The sequence below is a fragment of the Myxine glutinosa genome, chromosome 11 (assembly GCF_964187855.1).
Source record: "Myxine glutinosa chromosome 11, kmMyxGlut1.1, whole genome shotgun sequence".
In the NCBI taxonomy this organism is placed as follows: Eukaryota; Metazoa; Chordata; class Myxini; order Myxiniformes; family Myxinidae; genus Myxine; species Myxine glutinosa.
The window spans coordinates 22,488,116-22,513,908 of record NC_136271.1 but is presented as its reverse complement, the minus strand read 5'-3'; the positions used below and the strand labels follow the sequence as shown (position 1 = coordinate 22,513,908).

Genomic DNA, 25,793 nt, shown 5'->3' with positions numbered 1-25,793 from the left:
TTAACAAAGGTCTAATTGGCTTGTTCTTGTCACCTACACAACTCATCTACCAACTTTTGTCATAACTCTTCCGCAACTTTTTGAGATCTCGTGCGATGTATCGTTTTTGGCCCCATCTTTTAATGGTGAAGAATTATTTTTTTAAATTCTCGGATTCGGATCTTCACCAAAATCTAATCATTTTGGCCTTATCACACACCCAGTATATCCACCAAGTTCCATCCAAATCCGTTCATAACTTTTTGCGATATCCTACCATATATCGTTTTTGGCCGTATCTCTCAATGGTGAAGCTCTAACATCCAGTTCTAAAAAATTCTCCAATTCGGATCCGGATCCGGATCTTCACCAAAATCTAATCATTTTGTCCTCGTCACACATCCAACCTCTCCATCAAATTTCGTCCCAATCTGTCCACAACTCTTAGTCAGGTTCACTATGTTTTTTCGTTCAGAATCATGGTAGATTAGCAAACCTATACATTTTTGGAAACGTTATTACATGGAAAATCTGAAAATCAATGTTTACATTTACCAATTCCGACCAATTCGATTCGACCAATTCGACCAATCGACCAATTCCATTCGACCAATTCGACCATTCGACCAATCGCTTCGATCGACCATTCGACCAATTCGATCGATTCGATTCGATTCGATTCATCGAATTCGATTCGATCGACCATTCGACCAATTCGATTTGCCAATCAATTTGACCGACCTTTGCTTGTGTGGAACGGACTGTGAAAACGATGCGGACTATATTGTCGGATACGACACACAGGACAGTGATGACGAACTCTAAATGGCATATTCTGTAATCGTGTATGTTTGATGCCATTGACTGCCTGTGTAGATTTTGTCATTGACTGCCTGTGTAGATGTGAAGTTATACTGACTGCATGTGTATATATGATTTTGCTGACTGCCTGTGTATGTTTGGTGATATGAATTATTGTGACACATTTTGATGTTATTAACTGCCTGTACAAAATGATAACATGTATTTGATTATGCAACTTATCGCGAATATAAAGACAGTATTTTGCAATTCAAAACCTTTGATTCGTGTCTTACCATTCCCCATGGCACTAATTTGATACTTTCATTGGATTCCTTGTCCCTGAAAATATAGGTTTAGTATATATTTTAAAGTTTTTAGGGTAATTAGAGGCAGAAATAGAACAAAACATGTATTTCACAGTGGCCATTTTGAAAATCCAAAATGGCCGCCATACAGGTATCTCTCCAAATGTAAACATTGATTTTTAGTTTCCTAATGCTATAACCTTTCCAAAAATGTATAGGTTTGCTAATCTACCATGATTTTGAAGGAAATAAAATTTATTGACATAGTGAACCTGACTATCTTTGAGATATCCTGTTCACAGACAAACAGACAGCCAGACATGAAAACAACCTCCATCCACCTTCAGTGGCGGCGGTCAATATAATAGCATTTCTGCTCATCATATAATAACACAAGTAACATCAAAATAGAACACAAATATGTTTATAAACAAATATATTTAAACAAAAATTATGTGAAATAACATGTTTATGTTATATAGTTTATGTTATGTTTATTATTTTTATTATGTTTATTATTTTTATTATGTTTATTATTTTTATGTGTTTATTATGTTTATGTGTATTATGTTTATGTGTTTATTATATTTATGCATTTATTATGTTTATGTGTTTATTATGTTTATGTGTTTATTATGTTTATTATGTTTATGTGTTTATTATGTTTATGTGTTTATGTGTTTATTATGTTTATGTGTTTATTATGTTTATGTGTTTATTATGTTTATTATGTTTATGTATTTATTATGTTTATGTGTTTATGTGTTTATGTGTTTATTATGTTTATGTGTTTATTATGTTAAGTGTTTATTATGTTTATTATGTTTATGTGTTTATTATGTTTATGTGTTTATTATGTTTATGTGTTTATTATGTTTATGTGTTTATGATGTTTATGTGTTTATTATGTTTATGTGTTTATTATGTTTATGTGTTTATTATGTTTATGTGTTTATTATGTTTATGTGTTTATTATGTTTATTATGTTTATTATGTTTGTGTTTATTATGTTTATTATGTTTATTATGTTTATGTGTTTATTATGTTTATTATGTTTATGTGTTTTTGTTTATGTATTTATTATGTTTATGTGTTTATGTGTTTATGTGTTTATTATGTTTATGTGTTTATTATGTTAAGTGTTTATTATGTTTATTATGTTTATGTGTTTATTATGTTTATGTGTTTATTATGTTTATGTGTTTATTATGTTTATGTGTTTATGATGTTTATGTGTTTATTATGTTTATGTGTTTATTATGTTTATGTGTTTATTATGTTTATGTGTTTATTATGTTTATGTGTTTATTATGTTTATTATGTTTATTATGTTTGTGTTTATTATGTTTATTATGTTTATTATGTTTATGTGTTTATTATGTTTATTATGTTTATGTGTTTTTGTTTATGTGTTTATTATGTTTATGTGTTTATTATGTTTATGTGTTTATTATGTTTATGTGTTTATTATGTTTATTATGTTTATGTGTTTATTATGTTTATGTGTTTATTATGTTTATGTGTTTATTATGTTTATTATGTTTATGTGTTTATTATGTTTATGTGTTTATTATGTTTATGTGTTTATTATGTTTATTATGTTTATGTGTTTATTATGTTTATGTGTTTATTATGTTTATGTGTTTATTATGTTTATGTGTTTATGATGTTTATGTGTTTATTATGTTTATGTGTTTATTATGTTTATGTGTTTATTATGTTTATTATGTTTGTGTTTATTATGTTTATTATGTTTATTATGTTTATGTGTTTATTATGTTTATTATGTTTATGTGTTTTTGTTTATGTGTTTATTATGTTTATGTGTTTATTATGTTTATATGTTTATTATGTTTATTATGTTTATGTGTTTATTATGTTTATTATGTTTATGTGTTTATTATGTTTATGTGTTTATTATGTTTATGTGTTTATTATGTTTATTATGTTTATTATGTTTATGTGTTTATTATGTTTATGTGTTTATTATGTTTATGTGTTTATATATTATGTTTATGTGTTTATTATGTTTATGTGTTTATTATGTTTATGTGTTTATTATGTTTATGTGTTTATTATGTTTATGTGTTTATAATGTTTATGTGTTTATTATGTTTATTATGTTTATTATGTTTATGTGTTTATTATGTTTATAATAATAATAATAATAATGCATTTATTTTATATAGCGCTTTTCAGGAAGCCCAAAGACGCTTTGACAGAGTGCAAAACATAATGCATAGCAAAACATAAAAACAATTGCAAAAAAGAAGAATCAATAGGTAAATATTCAAAGCACAAAGGAGGGAGAAGGAGAGGAGATAGTCAGGGGTTAGATGCTGTGGGTTAAATGTTGAATGCAGTGTTGAACAGGTGGGTCTTGAGTGATGTTTTGAATGTGGTGAGTGAGGAGGAGTCTCTGATGGTGTGAGGTAGCGAGTTCCAGAGGGTGGGAGCAGCGATGGAGAAGGCCCTGTCCCCCCAGGATCTAAATTTGGTCCGGATGGGGGGAGTCAGGAGGTTGGTACCAGCAGAGTGGAGGTTGCGGGTGGGAGTGTGTCTGGAGAGGAGGTCAGCCAGGTAGGATGGGGCCAGACTATGGAGGGCTTTGTAGGTCAAGAGGAGGATTTTGTACTGGATTCTCTGGGAGATGGGGAGCCAGTGAAGCTTGTAAAGGACGGGGGTGATGTGGTCACGGGTCCGGGAATGGGTGAGTAGACGGGCAGCGGAGTTCTGAATGTATTGGAGTTTATTGGTGATTGTTGAGGGTGAACCATAAAGGAGGCTATTGCAGTCGTCCAGACGGGAAGTGATGAAGGCGTGGATGAGGGTTTCTGCAGCCACGGAGGAGAGGGATGGACGGAGACGGGCGATGTTTTTCAGGTGAAAGAAGGCTGTCTTTGTGATCTGTTTAGTGTATTTGTCGAAGGAGAGGGTTTGGTCAAAGATGATGCCAAGATTCCGGATGTGAGGGGAGGTGGATACTGGGAAACCGTCGATGTTGAGGGCAAAGTTATGGGTGGACTTGGTGAGCGTTTTTGGGCCAATGATGATTATTTCAGATTTATCACAGTTAAGTTTGAGGAAGTTGATTTGAAGCCAGGATTTTATTTCAGTGATGCAGTTTGTCAGGATAGAGTGGGTGGCGGTGGAGATGAACTTGGTGGAGATGAAAAGCTGGATGTCATCGGCGAAGCAGTGGAATTGGAGACCATGACGGCGGATTAAGTGACCGAGGGGGACAGGTAAAGGATGAAGAGGAGGGAGCCAAGAACTGAACCTTGGGGGACACCTTGGGGGAGGGGAGCAGTGGGGGATTTGCAGTTATTGATGGAGATGAACTGACGTCTGTCAGAGAGGTATGATTTAATCCAAGAGAGGGCAGTGCCGGTAATGTTAAAGGTGGTTTCAAGTCGGGTGAGGAGGATGGTGTGATCGATGGTGTCAAAGGCGGCGCTGAGGTCGAGGAGGATGAGAATGTTGAGGTTGCCAGCGTCAGAGGAGAGGAGAAGGTCGTTGGTGATTTTGAGGAGAGCAGTTTCAGTACTGTGGTAGGAGCGGAATCCGGATTGGAATGTTTCATACAGGTTATTGGCAGAGAGGTGATGTTTGAGTTGAGTGGCTACAGCGCGTTCCAAAACCTTTGACAGAAAGGGTAGGTTGGAGATGGGTCTGAAGTTATTTAGGGTGTCAGGGTTTAGTCCAGGTTTTTTCAAAATGGGGGTAACAGCAGCAATTTTGAGGGATGGTGGGACGATGCCTGTAGACAGGGAGGAGTTTATTGTTGCAATGATAAGTGGAGAGAGAGCAGGAAGGGAGGCCTTGACAAAGCTGGAGGGGATGGGGTCAAGAGTGCAGGTGGCAGTTTTCATTCCGATGAGGAGTTCAGAGAGGTCAGTAGGGGAGACTGGGGAAAATTGAGACAGGGGATGGCAGGATAAGGGGGGGCAGGTGGTTTGAGGGGGAGCAGGTGCGGCGGTGGTCAAGCTGTTGTAGATGTTTTCAATTTTGCGTTGGAAGAATGAAAGGAAGGAGATGCAGTTGTCTATTGTGAATGACTGGGTGATGGTGTTCAGGGGGCTGAGGAGTTTGTTTATTGTAGAGAAGAGTGCTTTTGGGTTTCCGGAGCCAGAGTGGATAATTTGAGAGTAGTAGGCGGAGCGGGCGCGGGAGAGGGCATCTTTATAGTGTTGTATGTGGTCCTTGTAGGCCTGGGTGTGAACTGTGAGACCTGTTTTATTGCGGAGTCTTTCAAGTTGGCGAGCACGAGTTTTCATCAGGTGGAGTTCAGGGGTAAACCAGGGAGCAGAATGGGTGAAAGAAACTGTTTTGGTTTTTATAGGTGCAAGTTGGTCAAGGCAGGAGGAGAGAGTGTGGTTGTAGTAGTCAGTGAGGTCAGAAGGGGTGTGGAGGTCAACGAAGGGAGAAGTGGACATTTTTTCAGAGAGGGTCGATGAGAATGAGGTAGGTGAAAGAGCGTTTAGCTTACGGAAGTTGATAGTGCGATAATGCCTTGGTGCTGGGGTGGGGATGTTGATGGTCAGAGTGATGGCTAGGTGGTCAGAGAGAGTGAGGTCGGAGCCAGAGAGATGGTGCAAAATTAGTCCAGTAGAGCAGACAAGGTCCAAAATGTGACCACGGTTATGGGTAGGAAAGTTGACATGTTGAGTGAGGTTAAAGCAGGTGAGTAAATCAGTGAAGTCAGTGGTTAGCGTGGAGTCAGTGGAGTCCATGTGGATATTGAAATCACCAAGGAGGAGGATTGAGGGGGAGAGGGAACATAGCTGGGTCAGAAAGTAGGAGAAGTCAGACAGGAATGATGGGTGTGGTTTGGGAGGGCGGTAGACAACAGCCATGACTGACTGTGTGTGACCAGAGAGTTTAAAAGCCAGGTGTTCAAATGATGGAGCAGATGAGATGGAGATGAGGTTGGTCTTGATGTCTTGTTGGTGAATAACGGCAATTCCACCACCTCGGCCCTCCGAGCGTGGTTTATTGATGTAAGAATATCCATTGGGTGTGGTGAGGTTGAGCGTGTAGTAGTAGGGCGGGCCATACTTTTTTTTTTTTGGAAATCAATCGAGAGGGGTGTTCATATTACGTATTTTGGTGTGTAGAACACAAATCTGAGATTTTTTAAAATTCTGATAACCCTAACCTACATCAATTTGCAGTTGATTATTATTAAATTTTTGATTATATTGCTATTCTTCTGGAAAAAAGAGAAGTTTTTTATTTTGAAGTTCGGGCTTTTATTTTGGTAACTTCCTGTTGGGACGGCAGTTGTAGCCATCTTGTTGCTGAAAGCTCGATGTTGAGGAGGTTGGCAATCCTTATCCGTCCGTCTTCTCTTCTCTTCTTATGGCATTGCCAGTAAGTACGTTTTTGATAAGGAACCTGAGGAACAAATAGATAATAATTTTAGTTGTAAATTACCTTGTTTTATATTATATTTGTTAATTGATTTGTGTACTTACCTATTGCCAGCCTGAGTTACATGTGAAGGAAAATAGTGACCTGTGAAGTGAATATTTTGATGGTTTTCTGTAATACCTGTGTAATACCTTAATATCTGTCTGTAGTGGATACTTACCTGTGTATTATTGTTTTTATTTCAGTGTGAACTACTAAAAATGGCTCAAGTCAGAACAAGGATGAAATCAAGTTCTCATTTAAGTAATCTTGTTGGCACTGGGCAGGAGCTGTTGGTGTCTGAACTGCCAACTGTGAGGGATATCCTGAGGTATGGCATCTACTTGAGGGAGCAAAGTGAAGATGACAGGAGGAACTACCCAGTGGACCAGCTCGTGTCTGACATCTACCCTGGTCTGATTTGTCAGTGGAGCAAAGCTAATGCTCTTTTCAAGCCTCCTGTTATCAATGAAAAGGTGACCATCATGTCCAAGCACAAGGAGGTCTGGAATCAGGCAGTGAAGTTTTCTCTTGGGAAGGGCAAACTTGATGCCAAAGAGAGGTTCATTGTCAAGTTAGACAAGTTATTTGATATTTTGACTTGCAAGTGTCAGATTACCAGTTGTGAGGGGGAAGGCTGTGAGGCCGGTGAGGGCTGTGTGATCCAAGCCCACATTAACTGTTCCTGCAGCAGAGAGAAAATGATTCCTGTGAAAGATCTTGCCTACATTAAGGGACAGCAAGAGAAGGTTGGAAGTAAAGGACCCCACCAAATGGGGAGCCCTGATCTGCCAGAGCACAAGAGACAGGTGAGGACATTGGAAAGGCAGGAAAATTAAAAAAATGCAGAGAAAAGGAGAAGGAGCAAGGAGGAAAATGCTGCAGCAGCAGAGAAGGCAGCCAGGAAGGATGTTGAGAGATTTTTGTCAGATGGTGATGAGGATCTGGAATTGGAGAGAAGTGGTGCTGAAGATGAGTTTGTCACTGAAGTTGAGCTCTTCCCTGAAACTGACACTGAGCCTGCAGCTTCAGCAAAGGTCCAGAAAAACTATGATGAGATTCCAAACATTGCCCTTGCTAGTGTAAGGTATGGCATAGGGCTGAGGCCAACTGCAGCGATAGCAACTGCAGCTCTGATTGATGCAGGAATCATCACAGAAGACAATACAAGTAAAGTGATTGATAAGAACAAGGTCAATAGAGCACAGGAGAAGTTGATGACAGAGCTGGGGGAAGAGTTTGATGAGAAGTGCAGGGAGTAGGGGGGGGATCTCCTGCATCCTCTTTGATGGGTGGATTGACCTGACCAATGTGATGATGGAAGCTGAGGGCAATGACCAATCTTTTCCTGCAAAGATCAAGCAAGAACACTATACTGTTGTTAGTGAGCCTGGTAGCTACTATCTGTTCCACTTTACCCCAGAGAAAGCAACTAAAGAGGAGTCACATGCAGAGCAGATTGCTAAGGTCCTGTTTGCCTGGCTGAAAGAGAGGGGTTTTGATAAGACCTTGTGGGCCATTGGAGGAGACTCAACAAATGTCAACACTGGTGTGAAAGCTGGAGTAATGCGGAAGCTGGAGCTGCACCTGGGGAGAAAGCTGGTCTGGTTCGTGTGCAACCTGCACACTGGTGAACTTCCCCTGCGCCATCTCATTGTTCACCTTGATGGCCCTACTCTGTCAGACAACACATTTTCCGGGCCAATAGGAAAGCTCCTTGGTTCTGCTACAGACTTGGATATCAATCCAAACTTCACCCGGATCTTTGTTGGCCCTCCACTGATGAAGCTGTCTGACAAGGCCATTGAAGATCTCTCAACTGATCAACACTATGGCTATAAAATTGTCTGTGCAATCAGGGATGGAGTGCTTCCTGCAAGGCTGGCTCTAGTGGAGATTGGACCAGTAAACCACAGCCGCTGGCTCACCACAGTGAACAGACTTCTCAGGCTCTGGGTGTCAAAGCATGGACTGACAGGAAAGAACCAGAAGAATCTGCAATTCATTGTGGAATTCATCATTGGAGTGTATTATCCATGTTGGTTCAACGTGAAAGTCAAGCACTCCTGGATCGAAGGGCCTAGGCACATCTTGTTTCAGCTGGACTGCCTCAAGTCCCAGAGGAAGGAGGTGCTGGACCTTGTGATGCCGACTGTGAGAAGATCTGCTTGGTATGCCCACAGTGAAGCCATCCTCCAAACACTGCTGTGCTCTGAGGATCAGAAGGAGAGGACTGAGGGGGTGGAGAGAATCCTGGCCATCAGGGGAGAGGGGGACCCAGACACTCAGCTGGGGGACTCCTCTGTCAGGACCAGAAAGACACCTGACATCAACTGTGATGCTTCAGCATTGGTAACTTGATCAGCTGGTCAGAAGGTGTGTCAGAGCCACCTCTCACCTGCTCCCTAAGCACCTCGGAGGTGAAGAACTTCATCAACACCCCCATGGAGGTGCTCAACTGGCTTTGCCACACACAAAGCATTGAGAGGGTTGTTAAAATGGTGACTGGGGCTTCTGCTAAGTACTTCTCACAGGAAAAGAGGGATGGAGGCATCAGGGCTCAGGAGACCAGCAGGAGGCTGATGTCCAAGAATGAGTCAAAGCAGGACTTGTGCAACCTGGTAAAGTTCAAGAAGTAAGGAGATTGATCTTTGTAATTGTAACCAGTGATATACATACAGTTCACCTGTTAATAAATATGTACATTTGATTTGGCTGTGTCAATATGAATGATTTCCCTTATATCTTTTAATATCTTATAAAGGGGTTCGAAAGGGTAAAATTGGCAATTTAGAAATACAAATTGATGTAGGTTAGAGTTATCCTATCCAAAAAATAAACTCATATTTGAATTCCCCATAAAAAAAGACATAATATAGACACCCCTGATGTTAGGATTTCCTTCAGATTGATTTTGGCACCTGAGTATGACCCGCCCTAGTGTAGTAGTCCAGTGGTTGTTGCCAGGTCTCAGTGAGACAGAGAAAGTCCAGTTTATTTTCCAGGATGTAGTCGTTCAGGATGAGGCATTTGTTGTTGAGGGACCGGGTATTGAACAGGGTGAGCTTGATGTTGTTTTGTACGGCGGGTATGAATCCAGGTGATTTGGCCAGGGTTCGCAGACAGGAGGTGCGATTTTGTGCGTTGTTGTGACCAGGTGTGTTGGGACGATGAGTGGGAGTGCGCTGAGCCGACCAGAGGATGGGGATGGAGTGACCTGATTGTAAATAAACAAACTTACGACCGGAGCCACGGTGAATGTACCTGGGTCGACGCAGGAGTCCATTCGATTTGATTGCAGAGATGCATGATGGGGTGGAGCGGGTTTTAAGCAGGAGAAGCCTTGCGGCAGAGTACCGCAGAGCCATGCCAGCAGGAGCGAAGGGACGAGCACGAGGCCAAGGGTGAGGAGGCGAAACAATCGTCACAACCCACGGGAGTGGGCCCGAGGAAACAGCGAAGGAGCCGAGCAGGTGAAGCCAGGAGCAGAGCCGGGACCATGCAGAGGGCAGACAGGAGCGAAGAGACGAGCACGAGGCCAAGGTTGAGGAGGCAAAGCGGCAAATGCAGCGGCAAACGACCGCCGCCGCTAATCAAGATCACGGTGGCAAACCGCCACCACCGCCGCTGCAAACAATGGGCACAACCCACGAGAGTGAGCCCGAGGAAACAGCGAAGGAGCCGAGCAGGTGAAGCCAGGAGCAGCAGAGCAGAGCCGGGACCGTGCAGAGGGCAGACTCAATGGCCAAAAATCCGCCACGACCACCAGGAAAGCAAGATACGGACAATGGTCCAGTCAGAGAAGCGGCGAGCAAGTGACGCCAGCGTCCTCTCACGACCGGACCGGAAACGGAAAAGATGTGTTTATGTGTTTATTATGTTTATGTGTTTATTATGTTTATGTGTTTATTATGTTTATTATGTTTATGTGTTTATTATGTTTATGTGTTTATTATGTTTATGTGTTTATTATGTTTATTATGTTTATATGTTTATTATGTTTATTATGTTCTCTTGGATATCTCTTGGATATCTCGCTCAGAGCGATCACGTGATGACGCTATGACGCTATGAACGATATGACGCTATGAATGCTATGACGCTATGACGCTAATATGAACCCTGGTGTTGGGCTAGCGGCTGGGGTGCCGGCTTAAGATCCCAGGATCCTGGGTTCGAATCCTGGTCGATCGCTGAATTAACGCCAGGGGGGTTGACTCAGCCTGTCATCCTTCCGAGGTCGGCTAATTGAGTACCAGTTCACTGGTAATTCCCTGTTTGTCGTTAAAGGCGGCAAAAAGGGTTGGCGGGGTTGGCGTCAGGAAGGGCATCTGGCCGTAAAACATTGCTTCAAAAAGGGGACCAAAAACCAACAACAACCACGGTTCCCGAAAAAGGCCAACCCCCGCTTTGCGGAGAAAAATGGCCTCTAAAGGTGGTTATATGTTTATTATGTTTATGTGTTTATTATGTTTATGTGTTTATTATGTTTATGTGTTTGTGTTTATGTGTTTATTATGTTTATGTGTTTGCGTGTTTATTATGTTTATATGTTTATGTGTTTATTATGTTTATGTGTTTATTATGTTTATGTGTTTATTATGTTTATTATGTTTATGTGTTTATTATGTTTATGTGTTTATTATGTTTATGTGTTTATTATGTTTATTATGTTTATGTGTTTATTATGTTTATGTGTTTATTATGTTTATGTGTTTATTATGTTTATGTGTTTATTATGTTTATTATGTTTATTATGTTTATGGGTTTATGTGTTTATTATGTTTATGTGTTTATTATGTTTATGTGTTTATTATGTTTATGTGTTTATTATGTTTATGTGTTTATTATGTTTATGTGTTTATTATGTTTATTATGTTTATGTGTTTATTATGTTTATGTGTTTATTATGTTTATGTGTTTATTATGTTTATGTGTTTATTATGTTTATGTGTTTATTATGTTTGTGTGTTTATGTGTTTATTATGTTAATGTGTTTATTATGTTTATGTGTTTATTATGTTAACATTATGTTTATGTTTATGTTATGTTATAATAACATTAGTGTTTATGAATTATGTCAAATATGTTAAATTATGTTTAAACACATATGTGTAATATGTTTCACACAATATCATCATATAATAACTTGTAATTATAATAACAAGGAACTTGGATGCAGGAGAAGGCCATCTGGTTAATCAAACCTGCATATTTATATTCAATCTCATGCTGGTATTTATGTTTTGTGTAAGTTGTACAATAATGTTTTGACACGCAAGTTATGCATTTATATATTTGTAAGTATTTTTGTTTCCTTTCTTCAATAATCCTTTCTTGGTGAGAGTAACAAAACTACAAAGAGCTAAACATCCTCCCAACAATATGCAGAGGAAATTTTACTCAAATGGCGTCAGTACTGTCTCGGACAAGGGATAAAAAAAAAAAAATGTCTGTCGCAATTTTGTCAGGGATTCGGTCAAAGCTTCCCATTAAAAGGAAACCAAACAATTTCATATCCCTCCAGTATAACAAAGTGCGTGCTGACCTTTAAATGGATCGTACCTGTAAACAATGATCAAGTGATGTGCAGGTGGCTACCAATAAATTTCTCATATAATGCTTTTCAAGCAGAAGGTAAAATCTTAAAGCTTCTCCTATCCAATAAAATATCAATCATCCCATTATTCCCCACTGAAAACACTGGACTTGAGCACCATAGATCACATTCCCAGATATGTGCACTGATAACATAAACATGGGAAAGTTTTGTTACATTCCATTCGCTTAAATATGGTGCACCTCCGCATGTGCTGTTGCACCCAGTGAGTAAGTCAGCCAAAATTAAACGCATTAATTCGAGGGTGCACCATTTGTAAATCCATCATGTGGAAAACTTGTGTATGGATTTGATAGGAAACGTCCATTCAAGGTAATGAACAGACTATGGGAAGTGACCTTGAGCATTATTTTATGGTCAATGCACAGGTGCTGCACTTCTAGATTTATACCAACACTGGTATAAAGGCCCGTCAAAAATGACGGTTTGGAACAGTTTATTCGACGGTGCAGCCTCGGCCAAGTGTCAGGTGTGCATATATCTTTTTATTACTTGCAAAATCGAAGATTTTTCAAGTATATTGGTCGGTTGCGTTTGTGGTTCTGTCTGTCTGTCTGTTTGTTTGTTTGTCACCGGCCTACAGGTCACAATTCTAAACCGATCGTCACGAAACTTCACCAAGCTGTATAAGTCGTCCCAATTAGAAGCCTATTGTTTTTGGGGTTAAAAGGTCAAAAGGTCAACATAGGCCAAAGGTCACCAACTTTGCCGAATTTCTAAAATCCTCAATTTTCATCCGATTGACTTGAGATTTGAAGAGGACTTGCATATCTGGTCAATGAATTCAACCACCAAGTATATTTGAGGTTAACATCGGCCAAAAGGTCAACATAGGCCAAATTTCTAAAATCCTCAATTTTCATCCGATTGACTTGAGATTTGAAGAGGACTTGCATATCTGGTCACTGAATTCAACCACCAAGTATATTTGAGGTTAACATAGGCCAAAAGGTCAACATAGTCCAAATTTCTAAAATCCTCAATTTTCATCCGATTGACTTGAAATTTGAAGAGGACTTGCATATCTGGTCACTGAATTCAACCACCAAGTATTTTTGAGGTCAATATCGGCCAAAAGGTCAACATAGGCCAAATTTCTAAAATCCTCAATTTTCATCCGATTGACTTGAAATTTGAAGAGGACTCGCATATCTGGTCACTGAATTCAACCACCAAGTATCGTTGAGGTCAACATCGGCCAAAAGGTCAACATAGGCCAAATTTCTAAAATCCTCAATTTTCATCCGATTGACTTGAAATTTGAAGAGAACTTGCAAAGCTGGTCACTGAATTCAACCACCAAGTATTTTTGAGGTCAACATAGGCCAAAAGGTCAACATAGGCCAAATTTCTAAAATCCTCAATTTTCATCCAATTGACTTGAAATTTGAAGATGACTTGCATATCTGGTCACTGAATTCAACCACAAATTATATTTTAGGTGAACATAGGCCAAAAGGTCAACATAGGCCAAATTTCTAAAATCACCAATTTTCATTTGATTGACTTGAAATTCTAAGAGGATTTATATATATGGTCACTGAATTCAACCACCAACTATTTTTGAGGTCAACATCGGCCAAGTTTTTAAAATCCTCAATTTTCATCCGATTGACTTGAAAATTGAATAGCATTTGCGCATTGAGTCACTAAATAGGGAAACTAACTATTTTTGAGGTCAAAAGGTCAAAGGTCAACTCAAGGTCAACCTTATAAAATCATCATTTTTCATCTGAAAAATCGTCACTTTTCTTCCTGTTGACCCGAGCTTTGATCAAGATTGTCAATTTGAATCTTGATGGAATGGACAATTTGCTGTATCAATGAATTTTTTTTCTTGGGGGTGGGGGGCGGATTTTGCAAGTATCGTGCTCCGCATGACGTCTTCTTGTTTATTTATTAGACATCCTACTGATGTAAATGAACACTCGTTTTATTCTGCACGCGTTGCTCATCACGTGCAGGGAATTTCACCTCCCCGCGCCTTGTATTTATTGTTATTTAAAAAAAAAAAGCTTCTGTACACCGCCCTTGAGGCTCGGATTGCAAGCCACCGTCTACAATTCCAATAGAAGAGTCATAATTACTCTTTTATGGAAAATGTTTTCGAGTTTGTTTCATCCTGAAAAATATACCGTAGTGAACCACATTCATGTTAAAAGATTGGCCTTTAAACCCCGACTCAAATTGTGCTTATGAAGGGGACAGACATCAGTACAACACACAAACTGACATTGTGTTTTAAATGGTAGATAATATTTCCAGAAGCATTGTAATGGGAACATTCTCCCCCAAAAGGTGACCCAAGACGTATCAGGGATAAACCCTGCAGAATTCCCGAGCAAGGAGGAGAAATCACATGCCTTGCTAGGTCCGAGCATGTAAGTAGACATTATTTAATTTGGTCCATGCACCACACGTTATTCCCAATCATTAATTTAACCATGCTGGAGGTATGGTCACGTCAAAAAACCACAGTAATGTGGGTAAAAAAATTGTATAGTTATAAAAGGGGAAGGGGATGCAATAAATAACAAATCAAAACGCAAAAGATGACAAACCAGATGGTACCTGTCACTTAATCCAAACGCACACACAACTCGACTCCTAATTTTAAACTAAACTTAGCACATGCATGGGCTCACTCACATAGGCACACAAGACAAACAGGGATGGTGTGTCATTGGTTATCTCCATATGCGGGTTTCAGAAAGTGTAACGGAGCCCTCCCAGATCTCGATGTATCCACCATCGTTTATGCGTCTATGTATGTATATATCTGAAGGAGCTGTGGCTCCCACGTCGATCGAAAGAATGGACGCGACAAAAAGCTTGAATTCATCTGAGCTGCTTTATTAGAATCAAACACTCAGGCACTCTGGGAAAAACGTTTTACGGTCGGCAATATATATCTATTCCGCCAGGGGGTTTGCCCAGGCCTGGCGCCAGGGGGCGTGGCCCCGCGGGCCGGCTGCGGCCTGGCAAGCCGAGGGCGAGCCTGCCCGGGCGTCCCGACCGAGGCCTGGCAAGTCGAGCGCGGGCCTGCCCGGGCGTCCTGGACGAGCCCGGCCTGGTGATCGCTCCGCGTCCTTGATAGGTGCAAGGCGATTGTGTAACCCCAGCGGCAGCCGCTACACACGTCCCCCCAGAATCGACTTGCACCGACAGGGTCAACTTGAGGGGGGTCCTGATGACCCGGCCGAAGCGACCCCTGGTGGGTCGTGGGAGGGGGTCCGGTGAGGTGGTGGGCGGTCGAGTGGGGGGCACCGTGGACGGGGGGCGGCCTCGCCGCGGCGGGAGGGCCACCCGTGGTGGGTGGTCGACGTCCACGTGCGCCGGCTTGAGGCGGTCCACTGCAATCCGGTCCGACCTGCCGCCGATGTCGATGACGAACGACTTGTCGTCCCGTCGCAGCACCCGGAAGGGCCCGTCGTACGGCGGCTGGAGTGGCCGCCGATGTGCGTCGTGACGCACAAAAACATACTCCGTGGTGCGGAGTGCTGGGGGGACGTAGGACTGGGGGTCACCGTGGTGGGATGTCGGCACGGGGGCAAACCGTCGGGCGGCCTCCTGGAGGTCCGAGCGCTGGCGAGCTGCGGACCAGGGGCTGGTAGCGTCGGGCACGAATTCGCCCGGGACGCGTAGCACCTGGCCATAGACCAGCTCGGCGGTGGATGCCTGGAGGTCCTCCTTGGGGGCCGTGCGAAGGCCCAAAAGGACCCACGGCAGCCGGTCGGCCCAACCGCCGTCTTGAAGGCCGGCCATGAGCGCGGCCTTCATGGAGCGGTGGAATCGCTCGCACAACCCGTTTGCTTGGGGGTGGTAGGCCGTAGTACGGTGGAGCTTGACCCCCAGGTTGCGGGCGACCGCGCCCCACAGCTCGGAGGTGAACTGTGGTCCGCGGTCTGACGAGATGTCCGCCGGTGCGCCGAAGCGGGCGACCCAGGTGGCGATGAAGGCCTGCGCCACGTCGGCGGTGGTGGTGGAGACGAGGGGAACGGCCTCCGGCCACCTGGTGGTCCTGTCCACCATGGTGAGCAGGTGTGTGAACCCTCGTGATGGGGGAAGGGGGCCCACCAGATCCACGTTGACGTGGTCGAAACGTCGTTCGGGCACGGTGAAAGGTGCCAGCGGGGCCTGGGTGTGTCGGTGGACCTTGGCCCGTTGGCAGGCGGTGCAGGCGCTGGTCCAATCGCGGACGTCCCGACGAAGGCCGTGCCAGACGAAACGCGCCGACACCAGCTTCTGGGAAGCTTTCCGGCCCGGGTGGGAAAGGCCGTGGAGGGAGGCGAAGATGCGGCGTTGCCAGGTGACGGGCACGATGGGGCGAGGCCGGCCTTGGGAGACGTCGCAGAGCAGGACAGTGTCCGCGCAGGGGATGTCGGCCAGGCGGAGGCCCGTGTCCGCCGCCCGGAGGGCTTGCACCGTGGTGTCGGTGGTTTGGTCCGCCGCCATGAGCGCAAAATCCACGCCCAGGTGGACCGCGTTCGCGCTGGCCCGGGAAAGACAGTCGGCCACGGCGTTGTTTTTGCCGGCGACGTGCCGGATGTCCGTGGTAAACTCCGACACGGCGGAGAGGTGGCGCTGTTGGCGGGCCGACCATGGCTCCGTGACCTTGGCCATGGCGTAAACCAACGGCTTGTGGTCGACGAACGCCGTGAAAGGTCGGCCCTCCAGGAGGTGGCGGAAATGGCGGACGGCCAGGTGTAGACCGAGGAGCTCCCGGTCAAACGTGCTGTATTTGAGCTCGTTCGGCCGGAGCTGCCGGCTGAAAAAAGCGAGTGGCTGCCAAACCCCGTTCACCCATTGCTCATGTACGGCGCCCACCGCGTAGTCGGAGGCATCCGTGGTGAGGGCGATGGGAGCGTTGAGCACCGGGTGAGCGAGCAGTGTTGCGTCGGCGAGGGCCCGCTTTGAGCTTTGGAAGGCCGCATCCATTGCTGCGGACCAGGCGATGTCGTGCTTGGCCGGCTTGCCCCGGAGGGCTTCGTAGAGGGGCCGCATGAGTTGAGCAGCGCGGGGCACGAAGCGGTGATAAAAATTCACCATTCCCAGGAATTCCTGCAGGGCCTTTATGGTGCGGGGACGCGGGAAAGTGGTGATGGCCTCGACCTTGGTTGGCAGCGGCACAGCCCCGTTCTTGGTGATGTGGTGGCCCAAAAAATCAACGGCCGTCGTGCCGAAGTGGCATTTGGCCGGGTTGACGATGAGGCCGTGCTCGCTGAGGCGCCCGAACAGTGTTCGGAGGTGGAGGAGGTGCTCGGCCCGGGACGTGCTGGCGACGAGGATGTCGTCCAGGTAAACGAAAAGGAACGGCAGGTCACGCAGCACGCCGTCCATCAAGCGCTGGAACGCCTGAGCCGCGTTCTTGAGACCAAACGGCATCCGCAAGAACTCGAATAAGCCGAACGGCGTGATGACTGCCGTTTTAGGGACGTCGGCCGCCCTGACAGGTACCTGGTGATATCCCCGTATGAGATCAATTTTTGAAAAAATGACCCGTCCCGCCAGACGGGCGGAGAAGTCTTGGATATGCGGGATCGGGTACCTGTCGGGTGTTGTAGCGTCATTAAGACGGCGGTAGTCGCCACACGGGCGCCATCCACCCCCCGGCTTTGGCACGATGTGCAGTGGCGAGGCCCACGCGCTATCGGAGCGCCGCACGATGCCGAGGTGCTCCAACGCGTCGAATTCGGCCTTCGCAACGGCAAGCTTGGCTGGGTCGAGGCGGCGGGCCCTGGCGTAGACCGGCGGGCCCGTGGTTGGTATGTGGTGCTCGATCCCATGCCGTACTGCGACGGCCGAAAACGTCGGCCGCGTGAGGGCCGGGAACTCCGCGAGCAGGCGAGCAAACTCGTTCGCCGCCGGGACGGTGCATGCCAGCTCGGTCGGCGCGGAGCTGCTCAATGTGCATACCAGGGAGCTGAAGGTTTCAGCGTTGATTAAACGACGCCGTTGGACGTCCACCAGCAGTCCGTGTGCGCAGAGGAAGTCGGCGCCGAGCAGAGCCATGGGCACGTTGGCGGTTACAAACGTCCAAGCGAAGCGTTGGCCGCCGAAGCAGAGGGTGACGTTGCGCGGGCCGAAGGTGCGGATAGTCGATCCGTTGGCCGCAACCAAGGAGGGGCCGCAAACCGCGGATTGCCTGTCCTGGTCAGAGGCGGGCATGACGCTCACTTGGGCGCCGGTGTCGCACAGGAAGCGCCGTCCGGACGCTTTATCCGTGATGAACAGTAAGTTGCCCGTGTGACTGTGGCCGGCGTTCATGGCAGGTAATGAACGCCGGCCTGGCCGTTTCCCGACCCGCCGAAGGTGCACGGGGGTCGGCATGTCCGGGCCTTCTGTCCGAACCTGGCATGATAGGAACACCACGCTTGGTCGGGTGGAGGCTTCGGACGTCGTGCTGAACGTGGTCGGCTCGGTATAGCGGCCGCCAATTGCGTCGGCAGTTCGGCCGTCGAACGCGCCGGGTGCTCGGGCGCCATGGATGGTGCATCAGGCGGCGGCGGGTCCCATGTCGCCGCTGCGATGCGCTGTCCCGCGGCGGAGATTTTGTCGGCTTCTCTGGCAAGGGCCCGGGGATCTGTGATCGTCGTGCTTGCCAGGGCGAGGCGTACCGGGTTAGGCAGCTGACGGAGGAACAGCTCCCGGAACAGGAATGCCGGAGAGTGCTCGCCGAGCAGCGAAAGCATGTAGTCCATTCGCTCGGAAGGGCGCGTGTCGCCGAGCTCCGGCAAATCGAGCAGGCGCCGTGCGCGTTCCGCCGCTGGGAGGGCGAAAGCATCGAGGAGAAGCTTCTTAATCGCGCCGTATTTGTCCGCGGCTGGCGGTCTCTCGAGGAGGCTCAGGGCGCGGGCTGCGGTGGCTGAACCGAGCGCAGCGACCACGTGGTGGAAGCGGGTGTCGTCCGCCGTGATGCCTCGCAGGGCGAACAGGGACTCCGCTTGTGCGAACCAAACCGCCGCGTGAGCCTCCCAGAAGGTAGGCAGTTTAAGGGCGACTGCCGTGTCCATGTCGATAGGTCACCAATGAAGGAGCTGTGGCTCCCACGTCGATCGAAAGAATGGACGCGACAAAAAGCTTGAATTCATCTGAGCTGCTTTATTAGAATCAAACACTCAGGCACTCTGGGAAAAACGTTTTACGGTCGGCAATATATATCTATTCCGCCAGGGGGTTTGCCCAGGCCTGGCGCCAGGGGGCGTGGCCCCGCGGGCCGGCTGCGGCCTGGCAAGCCGAGGGCGAGCCTGCCCGGGCGTCCCGACCGAGGCCTGGCAAGTCGAGCGCGGGCCTGCCCGGGCGTCCTGGACGAGCCCGGCCTGGTGATCGCTCCGCGTCCTTGATAGGTGCAAGGCGATTGTGTAACCCCAGCGGCAGCCGCTACATATCCACGTTATATATCCACGATGTATCCACGTTATGCGTCTATGTGTGTATATATGTATATATGTATATATGTATATATGTATATATGTGTGTGTGTGTGTGTGTGTGTGTGTGTGTGTGTGTGTGTGTGTGTGTGTGTGTGTGTGTGTGTGTGTGTGTGTGTGTGTGTGTGTAAGTTGCTGTTGTTGGCCGCTATCTCCATACGTGGGTGGGTTTCAGGATGGAATGGAGACCTACTAGGTCTCAAAGTATCCACCTCTGTGTGTGTGTGTCAGGTGTGTGTCCATCCATTGTTGGGAGAGTTGAAGCAGCATGTCCAAGGTCGAATAACATGGTCTGAATCCGAATTGATGGTGTGAGATCAGGCCATTGGAGAAAAGGAACGATTTGATGTCAACTGCGATGATGGATTCCAAGACATTGCTGATTATTGCAAGTATGCTAATAGATCTGTCGTTACGAGATGTACCAGTAACCTATACACCATCTAGTGAGGCTGTGCATTGGTAAATGCCCTCTGTTGTTACAGAAGATAAGTCAATAAAGTAATTGGCAAGGACCTGTGCCAGAAATCATTTTCAGTGCATTGCAAGAAATCGATGCACAAACATTTTATCGTAGAACTTGGTGGTCCTTCCAACTGTTTGTCCTTGTGTCTTTCCAGCCTTTACACAGTGATTAAATATTAGAGGCATTACACTTACTCCTCGGCCTCCTAATTTCAACCCTAAATAACGTAGTCATTGAACCGGAACGAAAAGGGATGTCCAGATCGCTTCTGCTTCGGGTTTCGAGAGCAGTAAAACTTTTTGATCACACTACTAATGCGCAATCATTATTAACATGGTTTCCACGAGTTTGTTCACTGTGAACCGACAATTATGTGGATAAGTGGTTTGAAAGCAAGATTCATGGATGAGATCACCTTTTATTATCGGACACTCGTGATCCTATTGGAAAGCTCAGAATGAATGAACTTCAGGATTGTTGTCAGGAAGGATCGCTGGATGGAATCAATGGATCTTCGGTCGATCAAAGCATGCTGACCCACTTCAGGCCGCCTTTTTTGCTCTGACGACCACGGGTTAGACACTGAAAAGTCACTTTCTGCATTGTTAGGGTTAGGGTTAGAGACTGAAAAGTCACCTTCTACATTGTTAGGGTTAGGGTTAGAGACTGCAAAGTCACTTTCTACATTGTTAGGGTTCGGGTTAGAGACTGAAATGTCACCTTCTGCATTGCCATGGTGGTTAGCATAGCTCGATCGACGTCTTGTTGATTTCATCCATTGAGCTCTACCTGCCTGCCAATGCAGATCCAACTAGTCTTCATTATTAAGACTTATTTCCATCCTCACTATCATTAACTTGATATAAAGGTATCTTGTAGTGAAGACAATTGCCCATTGGAGCCTTTTATGTGCCACATTAATGGCATTTGTAGCCAATTTTCCACCCTAGGGAACCTTATAGAGACTTATCGCTCAATAGAAACAGTAATGGGCCATATCGTTATTACCGGAGCCGGGTGCGGAGTGATGCGGGTGGTGTTATCCTCTCAACTTGTAAAAGTTTGTCTGTGTGTGCTAAATAAACCCAGAAACTGTCCAACATACAGACACGTCTAATACCCCAACGGAAGTGTGTTAGACCTGGTAATGTCATGGTGACAATATTTGTTTTCCTGGAGAGAGGGGGCAGCGGAGGGGTTATGGCCACCCAGTCTCCATTAAGAGGGAGGGTGGCTTTTAAAAAGTTTAAGCCATTTTCAGGATTTTATCAAACCATCACTCAACAATGCATTCGCATTGTACGCCGTCTCATATGAAAGGTATTTATAGGGGGCACATTTTTGCAAAATAAATCCTGGAGGGGAGGAGAGGATAACCCCTATTTTTGTCCCTTAAATATTAGCCCCTTAAATATTAAAATTGTCCCTTAAATACAAATATTTTTGTCCCTTAAATATTAAAAAATATCCCTTAAATACAAATATTTTTGTCCCTTAAATATTAAAAATATCCCTTAAATACAAATATTTTTGTCGCTTAAATATTAAAATTTGTTCTTAAATACAAATATTTTTGTGCAATAAATATTTTAAATGTCCCTTAAATACAAATATTTTTGTCCCTTAAATATTAAAAATGTCCCTTAAATACAAATATTTTTGTCCCTTAAATATTAAAAATGACCCTTAAATACAAATATTTTTGTCCCTTCAATATTAAAAATGTCCCTTAAATACAAATATTTCTGTCCCTTAAATATTAAAAATGTCCCTTAAATACAAATATTTTTGTCCCTTAAATATAAAAAATGTCCCTTAAATACAAATATTTTTGTCCCTTAAATATAAAAAATGTCCCTTAAATACAAATATTTTTGTCCCTTAAATATTAAAAATGTCCCTTAAATACAAATATTTTTGTCCCTTAAATATTAAAATTGTCCCTTAAATACAAATATTTTTGTCCCTTAAATATTAAAATTTTCCCTTAAATACAAATATTTTTGTGCCTTAAATATTAAAAATGTCCCTTTAATATTAAAAATTTCCCTTAAATACAAATATTTTTGTCCCTTAAATATTAAAAATGCCCCATTTTTGTCCCTATTTTTTTTAAGGAGACACTTATTTTGTCCCTTCCATTAAAGCATCTTAAGGTCTAGAAATGTGATCTGATAAAGGAAATTATGGGGGGTGCAGGGGAGGTAGGGAGTGCACCCTCTCTCCAGGGGTGGGGGGTTCGGAGTGGCACTTCATACTGCATCAGTGCATCAGTCTATTACTAGCATATCAAATCATGCTACATCATAAAATCGAACAAACTGATTATAAAAGGGAAAGAAACATGAATGGAAGGGGAAGGGAAGGAGGGGCAAATAAATAAGGAATCACAAAAAGGAAATAATGGGGAGACTGATGAACAGAGAAGAATGATGAGGGGATAGAATAGAAAATGAGAGGAAAAGAGGGGAAGAAAGAGAGTCACTTTTACCAATGCGGTCGAGCCGATCAACAGCAACGGTTTCGAAAGCACGGCGCATCATCGGGTACTCTTCCAGTACTTCGTTGAAGTTCTCCACAGACAGAGAGTACAGGCGGCAGTACGTGTCCGACCGCACGCTGGCTGTACGTCGTCCTCGCGTCAGCAAGCAGATCTCTGAAAGTAATCATGGTACATGTACAGCCTGCATGGACAAATACATGTGGCAAAAATATACATCGCATGCATATGTGGCAATCTCTGTGTACATATACATAGGTACGCATCGCATAGCTGCCACTGCCAAAACATGCAAAAATAATTAAAAAACGGATCGGATCATAATGATAAAACTTCTTGCTTACAGGAAACAGTCACAAGCATGTATGTAGTCCCACTTTGTAGTCAAGATGTCACATCTGTGCGACGTCACGTCACATCTAAACATCACACCTGACCAGAATACATCTGAGGGACGTCACATCGGAGCAACACTCTCGCTCTGCGGTGAAAACATCACATTCGAAAATGTGTTCTGCGACAAATTTATTGGATGGATGTGCCTCGTTTTATCACAGGAGAGAAGCACAAGCAGACAACGCCACCATTTTACTCGTCCACCTCCACAAAACCTGAGTTGTTAGGGTTAGGGTTAGTGAATGGGGATACATACATCAAGATGTAGGCATGGACGTGGTTGTATCAGCAAGTTTGCATCTGCAAGTTTGTTCGGTTTGTTTGAAACAATTGTTGTTTCAATTCGGAGTACAATGGAGGCCGAAATAATTCTCGAGATCTCTCTCATTCCTCGCAAACACCTTCTCCCACAGCATTTTCCCAACACCTCCCTCTATCCTCCCCACCCAGATCCCCCGACCAACTTCGATCTTCACTGCAATGTACTTACTCCCTGACTTGATTCCACCCAAACTACAAAGGAGATGAATAATAATCGTTGACTGGTCTGCATGGTGTATTTGCAGGCCCCCCGAGTACAGGTCGCCACAAAATCTTGACGAATAATTATTTGTATGAAAGAAACCTGTTTATCATCAGGCATGAGGGTGAGCAGGAGCTTCTTAAAGAACATTTCTAAAAAATCTTTCAAAAATCGTTTTCCAAGAGCATTTCACATTGAGTATCTCAAAGAAGAATACTACAAAGAAACGTGGTGAAATAAAAAAAATAAAAAACAGACATGTTACAAAATCATTCTTCAGAACATGTGTGATCTAGATGATCAACATCCTTTTACAACACTAGATCGAGATGTTTCTTTACTCTTTCCTGAACCCGACACAATCAATAAGGAAGCCTTCCGAGGTGTAAACAGCGGACAGTGCTTTCTCCACTGCATTAATCTCGCCATTATTAAAAACTTAAGGGTGGGAAATGTTTTTTAGAAATTACTCACATAATCATCAATTCAGTTCATAGTTGAGAATGAAGACATGGAATCGGAGTGCAGAGTGCGAGTGAGAAATGTAGATAAATATAACGTTCAAATGCAGACAAAATGTACAGCATTGTTGTGGTCCTCGGAGAACCTTAGATTGAGCGTACATTTTCAGAGCTGTGTTTGAAGAGCAGGTCTAATCGATTTTCAACGTCAAGCTTTTCCTCGAGGGGCAGACTTTGTTGGTGAAAGTGGTTGAAGTGAATCAAATCAATGGAATGTATTGTTACAGCTGTCAGGCCAGGCCAGTTACTTGGTCCAAATCCAGACAAATCACTGGTAAAGTGGCCCTGCCGGTACACACTGGTTCGGGCGCTCCAAGCAGGTTCATGGGCCTGTTTTCCATGCCACCATACTTCATTGAAACGTTTGAGCCGGTTAAGTTGCGTGCTGGTTCTTCTGTCATGAACGGCACCAAATGGTGGCATGAGCTGTTGTTGCGGTGCCTGATACGGCGTGCTTTTTGTGAGAGGAGCTAATCACCCCCAAATGGAATATGGCCTTTAAAAGGACAATTAATTACTAATGCAGCATGAGATCAGGGCAACTCAAATCACTCGAAGATGGTGACTTCATGTGCGTATTTATTAAATTAATGGCGAAAGAGAACGTGGGACACGTGAGCATTTATTTACTACATATACTCCCTGGCTATCATACATTTGGTAGATCCTTAAAAAGATAAACCGTTAAGGCTGAGACCCACCATACAAAGAAGGACGAAGGAGATTTGATGAGACCCAGAACAAATACCCTTGTGACCCAGATGTAGGTTGAATGACCGTTGTATAGTTGGACAGGGAATCATAGTGCCTCTGCGCAGCAGATCAGCTATGCAGTTCTCCTGAATATTGTCCGACCGACAGTGGGAACAACCTAGCCTGGACCGTGACAGGCATGAGCTCTCCTGGCTGGAACTGTCCTTTTCGCGTGAATTAATTCAGACTTCTTGATTCGGACATGATTAATTAATTTGGACGTGATTCGTGAATTAATTCCCTCAAATTGGCAATCTGCAGCCTCCTCACTCTCTGCAGACCTGAACAAAAACCTTGATATTTTCTACCCCCGTTAATTCACCCCAGATCCACTTTTCTGAAATACCGACATCTTTCCTGGAAGTCCTAGCTGTCTACATGTGGTTTTTTTTGTTTTACCTCTCCCACCCCCAGCCCCCTTCCCTCGCCTTCTCCCACCAAGCCCTCTCCCTCCCACAGATCTCCCGATGTCCTTGCTCTCAAATGTTGGACTTGTGTGCTTCCCCCTCTCTCTCCATCTTGTCTCCCGCTCGCTTTATTTTGTCTTATGTGTCCGTTTGTTTTTTTGTTATTAATGTTAGGTCTTACACGAGCCTCGATCTTGTATACAAAGAAAAAATAATAATAATAATAATTGGCACTTCTTGAATCGTCTTTCACACCGAGGTCCAAGGTGCCACTTTGTCCGCCCCGGGTTGTCCCCACCTTTATCCCCTCTGGCTCTGCTCCACCCCATGGCATTGCTGTTTTGTCCCCCCATGCTGATTGCCAATTCTACCATCAATCAAGGCACACCTCACCCTTAAACTTCATGCAAGCTATGCAAAGATGGCTGGTGAATGCCCCTTTTGCACCAAAACATGCCTTCGAGCCAAAACTTGTGGCCACGGCCTGGTAATTTCCCAAAAGGGACAAAAAAAAGACAGATTTTAAAGGAGTAAAACATTTAAAAAAAGGTTCCGGAGGGAAGCAGTTTTAGTCATGAACATGCAGGCAAGGGAGATGGCTACTTTCTATACAAATAACGACGCATTTCCTACTACGGTCATTTTACCACACACTAAGCGAACCATGCACTATGGAA

General features: G+C 44.5%; 1 protein-coding gene across 1 annotated transcript in view; it reads right to left on the bottom strand.

Moving 5' to 3' along the window:
* LOC137436096 (potassium/sodium hyperpolarization-activated cyclic nucleotide-gated channel 2-like) overlaps window positions 1–25,793 on the bottom strand; it is a 231,967-nt gene that overhangs the window by 7,524 nt on the left and 198,650 nt on the right. Inside the window, exon 7 of the mRNA XM_068129812.2 lies at window positions 22,508–22,672. Coding sequence (XP_067985913.1) covers window positions 22,508–22,672 — 165 coding nt within the window. The remainder of the gene's footprint in view (window positions 1–22,507; window positions 22,673–25,793) is intronic.